Source organism: Cebus imitator, unplaced genomic scaffold, assembly GCF_001604975.1.
Source record: "Cebus imitator isolate Cc_AM_T3 unplaced genomic scaffold, Cebus_imitator-1.0 Scaffold84, whole genome shotgun sequence".
In the NCBI taxonomy this organism is placed as follows: Eukaryota; Metazoa; Chordata; class Mammalia; order Primates; family Cebidae; genus Cebus; species Cebus imitator.
Window position 1 is genome coordinate 4,349,365 of NW_016107399.1, and position 16,600 is coordinate 4,365,964.

Sequence of the window (16,600 nt, forward strand, 5' to 3'; positions counted from 1 at the left end):
CTGGGTTCAGGCAATTCTCCTGCCTCAGCCTCCTGAGTAGCTGGGACTACAGGCACGCGCCACCATGCCCAGCTAATTTTTTGTAGTTTTAGTAGAGACGGGGTTTCACTATGTTGACCAGGATGGTCTCGATCTCTTAACCTCGTGATCCACCCGCCTCGGCCTCCCAAAGTGCTGGGATTACAGGCTTGAGCCACCGCGCCCAGCCTACCCTTTGTATTCTTAAACTTTTAAAAAATTCATGTCAGACCATTTCAAACCATATTCTATATACCTTACCCAGAATTTGAAGACATTTTGATTTTTGTATGTCTTCTTTTCTTGAACATTTAACAAAAGACTGCTTTTTAAAATGCGATTATAAAATTATATATTTTAAAATGAGGAAGATACGAGTATGAGCTAAAATTGTATAGGTTAAAATGAAACCTTCATAATTTTATTTATAAAACATATTTCAGATTAATTACAAATATTTTCTTCTCAGTAAGGACTGTCAGACATCTCTTTCAGTTATTTCTTAAGTTAAACCTGGAAATGTTTTCATTTAGCTCATGATTTCTAAATTATTCTCATATTAAGAATCTTTTTATACTGAATGAGTATTAAATAAGGCATTTTCCCCAGTGTGTTATAGTTTAATTTGTTTCTTTGTTTTCATTTTCAGATTAGAGAAGGTGGTAACTTTGAATTGGATGGGGATATCAGTATATATAAAATTCACCTTTAGGGCTCATATTGAGAAGTGAATCACTTAAAGTTTCCCTGCCCTGTGTTTTAATTAAATAGACTACTCAAACCATCAGAATTTTTAAAAGATAGCATATGATGTGGTCTGCATGTAGATTCCTGCTTATTTACTCATAAGCGGGAATTACAAATTTATTTTGGCCTATGTAGAATTATTATAGCTAAATTGAGCCCTGTAGGAAAATTGCTGGAGAAGAACTCTGTTGTACACCACATCCAAGCAGTTTTCAAAGCCCAAAATCCAAATTGTAGCTTCCTTAGATGGGATAAAGGTCTAGTCTAGTCAGATAGATATAGTTCATTTATAGGTTAGAAACAAGTGGAGAGGCCGGGCATGGTGGCTCATGCCTATAATCCCAGCACTTTGTGAGACTGAGGTGGGCGGATCACCTGTGGTCCAGGAGTTTGAGACTGAGACCAGCCTGGCCAACATGGTGAAACCCTATCTCTACCAAAATAAATTAGCTGGGTGTGATGGCGGGCACCAGTAATCCCAGCTACTCAGGAGGCTGAGGCAGGAGAATTGCTTCAACCCAGGAGGCAGAGGTTGCAGTGAACTGAGATCATGCCACTACACTCCAGCCTGGACAACAGAGTGAGCCTCTGTCTCAAAAAACAAAAAAAAAAAGAAAGAAAGAAAGAAGGAAAGAAACAAGTGGAAGTATTAGGTTGATGGCCATTTTTGGGGGAAACTAAAGGAGAGAACAGAGAAACATGGAAGTCAGTGAAGAAGTGACCAGTCGCAGGAGAAAAAATGCACCAGAATCATCACCAGGACAAGAAATAAGTTGGGACTAGAAGATAGATTTATAGCAGGCAGATAAAGTGCCACCAAATTAGATATAAAAATGATCTAGAGTACAGGACAAAAAAACCGTATGTATCGTAGAGGCAGGATGTGAGGTTAGAACGAAGTGGACTTTTGTTGGGTCAACTGTGGCTGTTTTTATTGTTCTTCTGTCTCAGTGGAATTAAGCCACTAGGAGAATATCCTGGAATCTTTCAGAAAACAAGAATAGGGTTTGTAATTTGAGGAGATGAAAGTACAGTTATCCTGTAGCAGTTCCTAATACCTTGTTGAATTTTTATCATTGCTGTTTTTAAACAACACCCAAGATATGTATTGCATTCAATTTTCAGTTTGGCTCATGTTGATAAAAGCTAATTGTCCAAGCATTTATTTATATTTACAAATGATGTATGCTTGTGTGTACCTTTTTAAGGATGTAATATATGTGTATCTTAACTGCTTTAATACTCCAAGCTGCTAGCAGAACTGTTATTTAGCCTGGTATGTCTGGTTGAACTTTTTAATTCAATACTTGCTTTTCCTGGTTAACGGCTATGTGGTGACTTGTCTTCCTAGCCTGATTTTGTTTTCAACTTGAGAAAAAAGCCACAATACAACCAGCCTTAAAAGCAGATAAATTCTTACTTAAAAAGCACTGAAAATATTGAATAAACGTTTCATAAGATTATCACAACTAAATCTTAATTTTTTTCAAGTTTTAAAGCATCACTACGTGTACTGAGATCTTGCTGTTTATTTGCTATTTCACCAAGCGGCTCTAGGATGGAGATTTATGTCCTCATGAAACATTTGGCAACTCAATAGAGAGGGTTGACACTCCAGTGAAACTGAGGGTATTTTTCTGCTTTTTAAGCAAAATTTGACATATATGGCCTCTCTTTTGTAGATTTCTTTTGAAGTGTAAAGTGACTCATGGCTATATAATAATGCTTTATTTTATATTGCTGAAAGCATTACTGTTATTCTAAGTAAGGCATCTGTACATACCTGAAAAGAAGGCACTGTGCCATTGAGCATCACCATTTGTTTGTCAATGAATACTATCCTATTGGTACTAGAGAATTTTCTAGGAAGAACTAACAGTGAATGACTATGATATTTGAGTTGTTAAATCTTAACTGCCAATTGGCTAATTGAATAAAATGCTTTATAAATAGAAGCCACGGTAACAAGACATTAGTACCTCGAATTATTGATTTCTAAAACAGTAAACCAAGTTTTTTACTCTTAGAATCTTTGGAGAGGCTGAAGGTTTCTTTGGTAGTCTGTGTAATTTGATGCTAGTGTCAGAAATTCTAACTATTGACATCTCTGTGCATATTTTCTGCCTCCCTTTGATTGTAATTGATAAGGTTTTTATGCATGTATTCAAAACCAACTCATCTCTGATACACTGGAACTTACCGCCTCTGGTCTACTCAAGGACATCATTCTGCAGTTTTCCACTTTTTTTTTAAAGCATCATCTTTCTCATTCTGTTAAACATTCTGCATCAGAATACAGACATGTATATTAGCTCCCAGACTAAAACCACAAACTTCTCTTGATGATGATGATGATGATTATTATTATTATTGGTGGGTCTCACTCTTTTGCCCAGGCTAGAGTGCAGTGGTGCAGTCATGGCTTACTACAGCCTTGACCTCCCTGGCTCAAGTGATCCTCCTGTCTCAGCCTCCCAAGGGACCACAAGTATACACTACCATGCCTGGCTAATTTTTATTTTTTGTAGAAAGAGGATCTCACTTTGTTGCCTAGGCTGGTTTCAAACTCCTGAGCTCAAAGTGATCCTCTCGCCTTGGTTCCCTAAAGTGCTTGGATTACAGGCATGAGCCACAGTGCCCTTCCTGTCTTCCCTCGATTCTTTATAACCTTGGCAATAATTATCCAATTTATCTGTTCTCCACTAATACCAAGAGTTGTACAAAGACTATATATACTTTGTGTCTCTACTTCATCACATCCCCTTTCACTTAAACCTGTTGCTGTCAGATTTTGGTCTCTATTATTTAACTAAAACAACTCTTGTCAAGGTCATCAATGACTTCCATGGTACAAAACCCAGTGGTTTGATCTTAGTATCTTTTTTAGTATACTAGCAGCATTGACGCAACTGCTTAGTCCATCCTTTTTGACACAATTTCATCACTTAGCCTACAGAGCTTTTTCTTGCTCTTCCTAGAGGTTCTTTTTCCTCTTAAACATTTGAATGCTTTGAGATTAGGTTCTTAGACCTCTTCTATGTCATCACTTACTCTATATACATATATATACATACATGTATATACACCTCTGAATTCTAGACTTTTATATTTAGTCCCTAGCTAATTTCTCCACTTGGATGTCTGTTCATTATTTCTCCCAACACTACTTGTTCCTTCCTCCTTCATTGTTCCCTACTGTAATAAATGGTAACTTGTTTTTCTTGTTACCTAGGCCAAAAACTTTGGGATCACTCTACATCCAAACTATCAGCAATTTCTACTGCCTTTACCTTTAAAATGTATTGCACATTCCTATACGCTTGCCCCCAGAGAATCTGTACTTGTTTTCTCCACCTAGAACACTCTTCCTCCAGGTATCCATGTGGTTTACTCGCTTATTTCCTTGAGGTGTTTGTTTAAGCGGTGCCTTATGAGAGAAGCCTTCCTGAGTGGTCATGTATAAAATAGCCCCGGTCCTGCCATCACTATCCATTATCCCCTTTACCTTACCCTGCCAATTTAATTCATAGCAATTGTCCCCATGTGACAAAAACACATATATTCAACATCATGTATGCCTGTGTATTCACAAATGTGTGTTTTTCCCTCAAAACATTAACTTCACAAGAATAGGGACTATTTTGTTCAATATTTTATTTATCCCCAGAGCCTAAAACAATGCCTCATATACAGAAGACAGTAAATATCTCTTTGCAGAATTTAATGTTATTTTTCTACTTTTCATCCTTGATCACCTCAGATAAAGGTCAGGAAAATATTGATTATGTAAATCTTTTTGAATTTAAAAGATAACATTAAAAAAATGACAATTCTAACATGAAATATTTAGCTGAAGAATATGTAACTCACTTTTTTAGAGCTCTTAATAAATTCTGAGTTGTTTCTAAATGCATAAATTTTTATCATTTTAATTGAATTTTGTTATTTGATTGAAATTAATGAAGAAATTTAAATTTTTGTGTATAAATCAGATGATTTAACTGATATTTTTCAATTTTTGTTTCTTTTCTGGTATAATTTTGTTGTATGACCATTTTGAAATCTTGCACTTATAGAGGACTTTTTATTTCCATTCTGTTTAATTACTTAAATATTCCTAGAGAAATATATGTATCTAATTCATCATAGTTAAAGAGAAGCATTTGGTTGTGTATGTATGATTTGTCTCATAATTTAATGACCAGTAATTTCTTTTTTATCAGTAATTTGTTTATAGCATTCCTCTATGAGACGTGTTTTGTTTATATCCTTCCTCTTTTCTTAATGTATAATCAAATTTGTATTATTTTCTATTTTATTACTATCTTTTCACCTTTCTTTTCCTGTTTGTGTCAGAATTTTTAAGGGGGCCCGAGATAGCTTTGCTTCGTAAGCGCCTGCAACAACTGAGGCTTAAGAAGGCTGAGCAACAGAGGCAGCAAGAGCTAGCTACACATACCCAGCAACAGCCTTCCACTTCTGATCAGTCTTCTCATGAGGGCTCTTCACAGGACCCTCATGCCTCAGGTTATTAATGTCAAGTGTCCTTAAGCAGCTGATAGAATTGTTTTTAATACTGCTACTGTGTAATAAGGTGCTTCCCTTTTCCCATTCAAAAAGAGAGCTAATGCGCTTGCAGCTTACCCCTCCCTTCCTGGCATATGGTGGTATTCAGCATCACATATTAGAGGGACAGATTGGCAGCAGCATTTGCCAGAAAAATGAATATCAAATAATCAGTTTTAAAAGTTGTAATATATTTGGAGAGGGGCAAATATTTATTACTTTTAGAGCTGATGAGCTCTTTTTGAATAATTAGTGAATTTAGAGCCTGTGTTGATTTTTCTACTGAAAGTTTTCAAATGCTGAAATGAATCTATGCTTTATGGCTCCTAGCTCTTCTTCTTCTTCCTCTTTGAATGTTAGCCAATATTCCTATAAACCTAGTAATGTTATGTTTTAGAATTATAGTATTATTTGGCCATACTGGCATGGTGACTAAATCATTTTCTTCTGTCATTATTTGAAAAATTTCAGTATTTGCATTCTTATTACTCTATACATAATCAACTTTCTTATGTAGGGCAGCAAAAGTACTCCACAGTCTCATGTTCTTGTCGTTATGCTATAAAATTGTGATAATACAGTAAAAATCTGTCACTCTTTTTTTCTCACTGAGTGTTTTAATGCCCTGTCATCTTAGGGCCAGAAAGTTCATGATGCTCATAAACATTTGTTGAAAGAATTAATGAAAGATATATTAATAGCACAAAATAATTTGCCAACTTAGTTATTTCAAGATGGGTAATAGAAACTGTAAATCCTGTAGTATTATGTAAATATTATAGTAGGTGTAATAAGTTACTTAGGAACAAGAATGTCTAGTTTCTCATACTAATGAGTTTATAATGCTTTGTTTGATTTGCTTTGTTCTGCTACCATAAAGAGTGATGAGTTTGGGCTTTGAGAATTCTAACTAATTTATATATTGGTAGAATTGGACTCCACTTTATAAATATCTGTTCTAGTAAGTGCTGTGTGGTAACAAAGGCACATTTTATAATATGTGGTAAAATTAAATAAATTTAAATCACTGTAATATAGATAAGATGTTTGGGATGAATCATAAGCTTGATTTTTAATTCAGTGTTATATTAATAGAGGGAGTATCAGGCAGAGGCCTCTTATTGTTTTTTTCCCATCGGGAAATAGTTTCCTGTACTTAAAACTAACAACAAAATTTGATCAGATTACAATAAGGACATTTAATAATAAAACATTTTGATATGATATTTTTTGCTATATATAAACCTCTAGCGAAAATGTTTTGAAGGTTAAATAAATCACAAAACCTAAAAATCAGTAAAAAGAAAAATAAGCTGGGTGAAGTGGCTCATGCCTGTAATCCCAGCACTTTGGGAGGCCGAGGTGGGCAGATAAAGACCATCCTGGCCAACATGGTGAAACCCTGTCTCTACTAAAATATAAAAAATCAGCTGGGCGTAGTGGCGCATGCCTGTAGTCCCAGCTACTCGGGAGGCTGAGTCAGGGAATTTGCTTGAGCCCTGGAGGTGGAGGTTATAGTGAGCCGAGATTGCACCACTACACTGCAGTCTGGCAGCAGAGCAAGACTCTGTCTCAAAAAGAAAAAGAAAAAAAAAGAAAATGTCTCTATATATGTAATTGTTTTTAAAATACTAAAATTTAGCATATAACAAATTTTTTAAATGATCTGAGTATAAAACAAAACCATCTAACAGGCAAGAAGTAAACATTGTAGATGTTGGAAAAATATTTTGAGATTCACTAATCTTTTGTGTAACTAGTTCACCAATTTGAATTGAAGCAAACTCTTTGTAGAAATCAGAAGACTTTAGAATGATACATGGTTTCTGTGAAGCAAGATGCTGTCTTTCCAAATTAAGTGTTACTCTAATTAAATATCTGGTTTGGCAACCAGTCTATTTCTATTAATTTTTAAAAAGCTAAAGTTGAGTAGACATCTTGCCAGTTTGGAAGTTGAGAAACATGTTATCTTTTGTCATTAAGCCACATTCTTGGGCCTCTGAGGCTGCCCACATGGACCAATATCACTAAGCACTAAGGGCTTCCAATATTGTGTATGTACTCTTTTCACCTACGAGGTGGAAATACTTAGTTTATTTCATATGCTTTTAACATAGCAGTCATATAAGACCCTAATCTAATCTGTAACAAGCTCTGGGTTCATTTTCTAGTGTTTCTTTTATCTTATTCTGTCCTCACAAGTCACAGGAACACTATTTGGTAATTAAAAACTTTAAGAACAGCTAATATATTGTCAATTTGCATTACAAGGGGCAACCAGTAAAATCTATATATACTTTGTCCATTTAGTGAATTTTTGATATGAGGACAAATGAGTTGGCCTAATGCAGAAATCTCTATTTCAGAACACATGAATTATAAAAACAGAGTAGAAATTAAATTTATGAAATTCAGTAGAGGGAGCATAGGTTTAATTGAGTAACAATTATAAAATTTTATCTTATACATAATGATTAAATGCAATTTTGTATATGGACATTAATTGATTCATTCTCTTATGATAGATGTTACTACTGCCTACCCATACAGAAGGCACCAAAATTAGCATTGTAGATTTTGATGTATTAATAATAGAAGAATGTGCGTTTCTCATATGTAAGAAGTATATTTTTTCCATTACACTTTGGTATCTTTAGAGTACCAATAAGTGATGATACTGCCAATAAAACATATTTCTGTTGTCTTCTCACATATTTAAGTTTTTTAGCTGTAAGATGTTCAAAGGAGACATTATTATGATTTGGAAGCCAAGAAATTTTAACAAGTATAGAAAGATTTTCTGAATTACTGCATTGTTTGGCAACCATTTTATTCTCTTCTCAAAATGCATAGAACTCATGGGAATCTTTTGTGAAATCAGTAATATACCTAATTTCTGTAGGAAAGTGAGATCAAACCATGAACCCACTTTGTGGAAATAATCATCTGCATTTTTAGTGGGATCAAATGGAAAGGGGCCCGATGCTGGTTTAGGATAATCCCAGATGAAATATTTACTATTTATTATTTATCTATTTACTTTCTGATATTTCTTGGCAATTGAAGACTAAAACCAACCTAAGGCACCAAGTGATATCACCTTAAGTTTCAAACTGTTTAAAATGAGCTATATAAAATAGATATTAGAAGATGTTAAACAATGTTTTTTCTTTTTGTTTATTTTTGGTTGTACACTCTTGTCATCAGTCTTATGTGGAAGTTCCAATGGAAAGTATATAAAAGTAACACTGTTGTGACTTAAACATGAAGTGAGATAAGGAGTGACAATTGATCTGCTTGCTGCTCCTGCCACCCCTAGCTCTTCTGCTCCCTAGAACCCACTTTGCAAACCAGTGCTTTTAAAAGAATTTTTGACACCTGTAAATGATAATTCTTTAGAGCTAATTTCCAAAAATATGGTTTTTAAAAATTAGAATATATCATTTAAAATATTTTTTACTTGTTAGTTTTTTTAAGCATATTTTTTCTAGACGGTTAGGAAATATACCACAACTCATTTAGGAAATTCACCATAACTTTTTTTCTAGACTTTTAGGTAATATGCAAGAACTCACAAAAATCTTTCAGCATTTTTTTTTAATGATAAAGAAATGAATTTGCCTTTATCAGTTCAGTGCCTGGGTATTAGATTGGCTGAATTCTTGTCCCTGGCTCTATGACTAGATGACCTTGGGCAGGTCATTTGGCTGCTTTATGCCTCAGTTTCCCAATTATTGATTTATTTATATAGTATAGCCTTCTGTAATTTACAGAGATCATGTAAGGATGGGTTAGATAATACTGTACATATAAAGTTTATATACCTAAGGAGAGCAGTACACATAATGTACTATCTTTTTTTTTTTGAGATGTAGTCTCACTGTCACCCAGGCAGGAGTGTAGTGGTGCAATCTCGGCTCACTGCAACCTCCGCCTCCTGGGTTGAAGCAATTCTCCTGCCTTACCCTCCCGAGCAACTGGGATTACAGGCACATGCTACCATGCCCAGCTAATTTTTTGTATTTTTAGTAGAGATGAGGTTTCACTGCATTAGCCAGGATGGTCTCGATCTCTTGACCTCATGATCTGCCCGTCTCGGCCTCCCAAAGTGCTGGGATTACAAGTGTGAGCCACCACACCCGGCCAGTAACGTACTATCTTAATTGTAGTATCTTTTTTGCAATTTAAAAATGTCCTCATATAAAGGCCCCATAAGGTTGATAGCATTCAGGGTTTCGAATGAGTTATATGTGCATTTATCAGATGAGTGCCTTAAACAGGTATGGCAGAGGCATTCAGCATATGGCTGATTTTAAGCCCAACTCTTTTTTTCCATTTCAGGTCCCCTGAAGTCATGGGTTGCTGGCTCCTGCTCAGAGTGACAGCACCCTGTGGAGTCTGCTGGTACTGACCTAACCACCACAGAGCCCCACTGGAGCATGGAGCCAGCCTAGAGAGGGTCAGGTAGGAACTGTTTTTTCACTTTATGGCACGGTTTTACCAATTGGAAAAGAGTAATTTTTATACCCCAAAAGGGTATAAAACATTGGTGATTATTTTTGAAAAAGGGCTTTTCAAAACTGAGCCATATTGGAAAAAATCAGCACTTACCCAATCCTGTGCAAGCAGGCTCTATACAACATCAGATTTCCCACAGTGTCCATAATGACAGTCATATGGCAGCACTTCTCAGGTGGATGCATTAAATCTATGTGTTTAATGTTTATAAGTAGTTAATAGATTAAATATGATATTAGTCTAGTTCTACCATCACTCCTTAACTACCTTGAATGACAGAGTCCTAAGCAAAACAGTGATGAGTCTCTTAGAAGTTTAAACGTAATAGTATGTTTCGGATGTTTCAGAACAGCCTTGTACCATTATTTTTCATTCAATACCATATGTCTGAAAAATAGTAATGATAACATTAAATGACCCATTCCTATGTGCTGTCTGAATATTTTACATGGATTATCTCATTACATCTTCAGAATACTATGTAGTAGTTATTGTGATTATCCCTATTTTACAGATGGAGAAACTGAGATTTAGACAAGTTAAATAACTTGCCCAGGGTTACAGTATTTCTGATTAGAAAAACCACATTTGAACCCAGGAAGTGTGGCTGAAGAATCTTTGTGATTTACCTGTTAGACTATAATTGTCTGTTTTTTCTACAGTTGAGAAAATTCTGGTGTCAAGGGGCTAAATAATTTTTTCAAGACCAAACCACACATTTCTTGGAAATACACAGTAATTAGCCATGAGACATGCTGAGCTTAGTACTGAAAGAGCTTTTGCTTAAAGTTTATCTTTACCTTAAAAAAAAGTTACAACTCTAAATACTTCAAATAAGCTGACCAACCATATTACATGTTCCAATAAACTACCATTGGACCATATATTCAGGTTCTTATTTTGTGATAGTATTCTCTAGAAGATAGTTCCCAGAGAGGTGGAGTAGAATATGCCAATAACTGAAACAGTCAGCTTAAACTAATAATTACTTTTTTATATTAGCTTTTCTAATGGTTATTATGTTAATGTTTGAAAACACTTATGTAAGATAGGAGTTATAGGTATTGTATTTATGAATAGTGGTTAAAAAAGCATGTCACTTAAAATGTTCATGTGACAGGAAAATAATCCTTCCCAAAGGAGTTGTGTGGTCCTGAGATTACAAATGGAATGAAAGCAGTGACAAGGAAGGATTTCTTCATAAAATTAATCTTCAAGATGGGAGGAACAGCAAATGCCTCAGAAATACACAATATCTATGACAGGCTAAAACCAAAAAGGAAACCTTTTTAGTTTAATACTTTCTGTCTCACCATAGCTTTAATATTTTAAATACTTCAAGAGTTTGAAAATACAGTTCTGTGGAAATGACAACATTCTAGATCCTTCATTAATAGTTTTTTTCTGTGACTTATTCTTTTTTAAATTTTATTAAAAATAAGATGCATTTTATCTCAACAAGATTTGTACATTTCATGGTTTTTTTTTAGAAAGATTAAATATTTGAAAAGATTTCTTGGAGAGTTTATAATTTTCTTACAGTTCTTAATTGTTAAATGAGGGCGCAATGAAATGTGTAGCAAATCCAAATAAATGAAAAATATTTTTCATAAAACTTGTTAGAACAGTTTTCCCAGTGTTTATTTCACTGAGTCACATTTTTCTTGTTTTTGTTTTTTTAAAAAGTTTAATTTTTTTTCTAAAGACCAATTTATCTATTCTTTAAAAACAACGTAGATGGTAATGTTGAATCCAACTGTGAGATGGATAAATGAGAAGTCATTTAAAGAAAGTAAAGCACGAATAGATTAGGGAATTGATTGAAATGTTATCGTTCCCACTTTCTTTTTTGTGTACTAAATATTTGTTTAACTGAATGTTCTGATGAAAAAGAGGTGATAAGGATAAATAAAAGCTATTACTCAAATAATGATCATGTTTTGTCAAAATCTAGTCAGACAAAAATACATGAGCAAACTGGTGATACTAGAAGATGGAGGATTTAAGGTTGATACAAATGGTACCAGTAGCAGGAATCAGACTTTTAAATGTAAAAATGCAAGCAATCAAATTGTATAAAATCAATGTGAATCCAGGATGTATTGGAAAACTCTTAGCTATCCAGCTAAGGACAATCTTAAAATACCTACTTTTTGGGAAATGAAATGCCATTATGAGCAGAAACTGGTGTTGGCCAAAAGTGTTTAGTTAACATTTGCTAAGATCTAGAACACAGGGTATTAGAAGCTGGGAATTATTCTTACTGGTTGGGGAGAGTTGTGCCTGTTACCTATGTTTTTCTTTTACTGTAGCCCTACTGGAACACAGGAAGGGGCCACCTCCTTCTAGCCCCAGTGTCTTGCTTAGGTTACTAGATCCCCAGGCTGATTACAGAGTTAGGAGAAGCTTGGGCCTAAAAATGTGGTGAATTATTGTCAGAATCAACTTCAGAACGAAAACTTACTAACTTCTGATGGGTGCTCTTTCCATTTTATTATGCTGCCTGCCTTAATTACCAGTGTTTTTCAAACAGTAGGAACCATTTATAAAATCTTGCATAGAAACCCAGCATATTAAAACGATAAGAACAAAGCTGTTCTATTTGAAGCCAAGGTAGAAAGTATAAAGCCCAGATCATTAAGTTTTCTCCTTATCTCTCTTTTCCTTTCCCCACCAGGTAACTCTAAAGAAACTTGAACGTTTACATTATACGTATAGTTTTAATGTGCACAATATACCCTGTAGAGTTTTTAAAGTCATGCATGTTTCTGTAATGGTAATTACCTCATTGAATATTTTTTTGTAAACCATTTTCTTTTCCTAACATCTTGGTGTGTGTTAGTGCTTTGTTCAGCCCATGGTACAGCAAACAACATCTCACAAAGTATAGTGAGCATTTTATTTCATGTTTTGAATCCTCCAAGACAGGATGAAAACCATCTTAAGGAGCTGGAGAGGGAGCTTGAGAAGGGCAAGGAGTCTTGTGTGTAGTGAACTAGATACCCCATATCTAATTTATCTACCTTGCACCTTATGCCTCTGCTATGTGAATTTGATAAAAGGTGTATGCATGGAAATAGAAGCATAGTTTCTCAACTCATTCTCAAAGTTACTAAATGCTTGCCTGGAATAACATCTTCAGCACATGGGCCTGCTTACTCACTGCTTGGGAATCATACCACAGTACTTACTTCTATTCCCCACCCATATACATTTGTTTCTTAAGCTTAAAGATTATCATGACATTGCTGTGCAGTTTTCTGCTGCTTACTTTTAAGTTGAAATCTCATTTTTGTTTCAGATTCTCCTTCTTCTGTGGTTAACAAACAGCTCGGATCCATGTCACTTGACGAGCAACAGGGTGCGTGCAACAGGAGATGCGCTATGCCCATCCATCCATAGCTTTATTGCAATGCATAAACCAAGCTCTATCACACCTTTCATAGCATTTTACTTTGATTATGGTCTTATAGTCAGTATTTTATGGACTAAATTACAATAGGTGATATTTTACGTAAGAGGTCTTTTTGACCTATACAAATTATTTTCTATGTAAGCCAATTTCTACCTTTGGCCCTTGATGCCAACTTTAAACTCTCTCCCTATAAAGTTATAAGCGATATAAACTATATCCATTTTTTAAATTCTAGGTATCTTTCATAAAATTGTGTAGAACTGTGGGTGTAAGGTTAATACTACCTTGTTGCTTATGTAGGATAAGTTATTTAAACACAGTAATATTCTATATTACTAGATTGCTTTAGTAATGATACTTGGATTTGTGCCTCACTTATTTGGTAGCCAAATTCCTGATAGCTTTAACTAAAGAATACAGTTACAAACCCAGAGGTTAGCCCCTACTTTCACTTGTACTTTTTGATGTGGGAGAGGTATAGAATCAATCTCCAAGCCTTTATAGAGTGCGATGAAATAAACAGGTTACTTATTTATCAAGCTTTATTACTAGCAGATCAAATACAGCACAGAGAGGGATTAGTAGAGGAAGACATTCTGACATGAAGGGACATCTGAAAAGGTTGGAGATAGGAAGACTATTTAAAAACTAAAAAGGCTATTTAGTGTTCGCACGAATGGTTTACTATCTCACCTCAGAACTCAATGAAGTATTTTAAATATATTGTGACAAAGCATGATAAGTAATCTTAGTTAAGTTCTTAAGAATAACTGAACACTGTATTGACTTTCTCTATTTAAAAAGGCAGATAGCTGGACGTGGTGGCATACACCTGTAATCCCAGCTACTTGGGAAGCTGGGGTGGGAGGATTGCTTGAGCCCAGAAGTTTGAGACAGCCTGGTCAATGTGGCGAGACCCGGTCTCTAAAAAAAAAAATTAATTAGCTGTGTATGGTGGTACATCATGCCTATAGGCCCCAGCTACTAAGGAGGCTGGAGGATCGCTTGAGCCCAGGAGTTCAAGACTGCAGTGAGCCATGATTGTGCCACTGCACTCCAGCCTGGGTGACAGAGTGAGACCCCATCTCTTTAAAAAAAAAAAAAAAAAAAGGCAGATGATTGCCTTTATGTATTTTACAAATATTCCTTTCCAAAATATTTTTTTAAATTTGCACTAAAGCCATAGGATTTGGTTGGCTGAAAGTTTACATTGTATGCTAGATGTCTCATTTGTCAATAGTAGTGCAGAAATTAAATATTGCTGTAGTACTTATTTAGTGTGAAATAGATCTTATTTAAATTATATTCTTTGAGAAATATTCAGAAACTAATTTTAAAATGGATTAGAAAACTTCTTTTGTACTTCTGATCTTAAATTATTCCTCATGGGGCCAGGCACAGTGGCTCACCCCTGTAATGCCAGCACTTTTGGAGGCTGAGGCAGGCAGATCACCTGAGGTCAGGAGTTTGAGAGCTGCTTGGCCAACATGGTGAAAACTCGTCTCTACTAAAAATACAAAAAGTAGCCGGGCATGATTGCCTATGCCTGAAATCCCAGCTACTCAGGAGGCTGAGGCAGGAGAATTGCTTGAACCTGGGAGGCAGAGGTTACAGTGAGCCAAGATTGCGCCACTGCAGTCCAACCTGGGCAGCACAGTGAGACTCCATCTCAACAACAACAACAACAAAATTATTCCTTATGGACCTGAGATGAACTTCTGATCTTTTTATGGACCCGAGATGACCTGTATTGCTATAAGGTTTTCTGTTCTTGAGAAAGAAAGAATGAATTGGTAAATTAATTTGCAAACTAAGAAATTAAGCATGTTTTATTTTATATGTCTATTGTAGAGGTATTAACAATGAAGAATAAGGCAAACACAACTATAGCATACTATATTAGACTACTGTTTATAACTACCTTATAATTAAAGGATTTTTTTTCCTAAGAATATATGGATACAAATAATATATCACTATCAGAGATTTTATAGCCAGATTTATATTCTGTTTAATCACATACAGTAATCATAGCATTATATTGAATATTATATTCAATTTAAGTTGATATATAATTTACGTATGATATGGGATATAAGAGGAAGAGAAAAATTATGATTAAATCCCAGATTTCAGACACCAGTGCCTGGATAGGATAAATGGTAAGGCCACTTGCTAGGATTGAGTAGCTTGGAAGTAAAAATCAGGTGGTTCTTTTGTCTTTTTGGCTGTGTAAAGTATGATATGCATTTTAGTCATGTAAGTAGAGATGCTATGTAAGAGGTTAGTATTGAGTGGGCTTGGCAGACTGCACCGTAGTAGACTATCAGAAATGTAGCTTTGTAATAAGACCTCTGAGCAGAAATGTTCTAATAATGGCAGAAAATGTATCTAATTAATTAAATCCTGAGTTTTTACATGCCTTTTTGTTCATCAGCATTATAACTTTTAAAGTCCTAGGAACTTCATATTGCAGGCTCACATTACCTAAAGGTAACTTCTAAAAGTTAATAGAGACTGCCCATTACCATTTGTCTGTCCTAGACTAATGGAATAATCCTTTTACTAGCCTCCTCACATGCACTCAGGCTATAGTCTATTCTCTGCCAGCAGCCAGAGTAGAACTTTAAGGTAGATATAATCATGTGGTTCATCTGCCTAAGATTTTTTAGTTGCTTCCCTTAGCTTTTCCAAAGAACCCAAATCCATACCTTGGCTTACAAACCCTACATGATTTGTTTTCTGTATCTCTCATCTCAGCCCACTATCCCATCATTCACTAAACTCCTGCCAAATAGACTTGCTTTAATTTCTTTTAACATTCTAACCTCCTTTCCCTTTCAAATCCCTTGTACGTGCTGTTCCCTCTCTACCAAAACTACTTTTTTGTTGAGCAACTTCTATTCATTTTTTTAAGCGCACTGAGATAATATTCTCTCAAAAAATAATGTAACTTCATAATCTCTAGTAGGGCTCCTCTCTGTTTCTTCCTTTGTGACTTGTTATTTTTCTTCATTGCTTCTGTCAAATTTGTAATCATATATTTGTTTAGGGGATTGTTTAATATCTACCTTTCTACGTATTCTCTATTTTCACTTACTATAATTTCCTCTATGCCTAAAATCATATGTTATATGGTAAATAATATTTGTTAAATGAGTAAGTAAATTAATTAAATATTTAATCAAATATATAAGAGCTATAGGGATTACTTCAACTTGGAAGAAATGTGACCAGATTTGCAACATTATAAATAATTGATTGGAAGGAGTAAAATTGAAAATGCCAAGAACGTGTAAGAGGCCATTGCAGCAGTCCGCCTAAGAGATTAAGAAG

General features: G+C 35.0%; 1 protein-coding gene across 15 annotated transcripts in view; it reads left to right on the forward strand.

Annotated features, from left to right (window-relative positions):
- The window catches only part of DCAF6 (DDB1 and CUL4 associated factor 6), a 141,396-nt gene that overhangs the window by 76,233 nt on the left and 48,563 nt on the right, over positions 1-16,600 (forward strand). For 5 of the 15 annotated variants that reach the window (XM_017534164.2, XM_017534161.2, XM_017534163.2 and 2 more), the window contains 2 exons: positions 5,122-5,292; positions 13,151-13,210. The exons of 5 other annotated variants lie outside the window; for them this stretch is intronic. In XM_017534164.2, coding sequence (XP_017389653.1) covers positions 5,122-5,292; positions 13,151-13,210 — 231 coding nt within the window. The remainder of the gene's footprint in view (positions 1-5,121; positions 5,293-13,150; positions 13,211-16,600) is intronic. 5 more of the 15 variants (XM_037740495.1, XM_037740497.1, XM_017534165.2 and 2 more) reach the window with 1 other exon arrangement.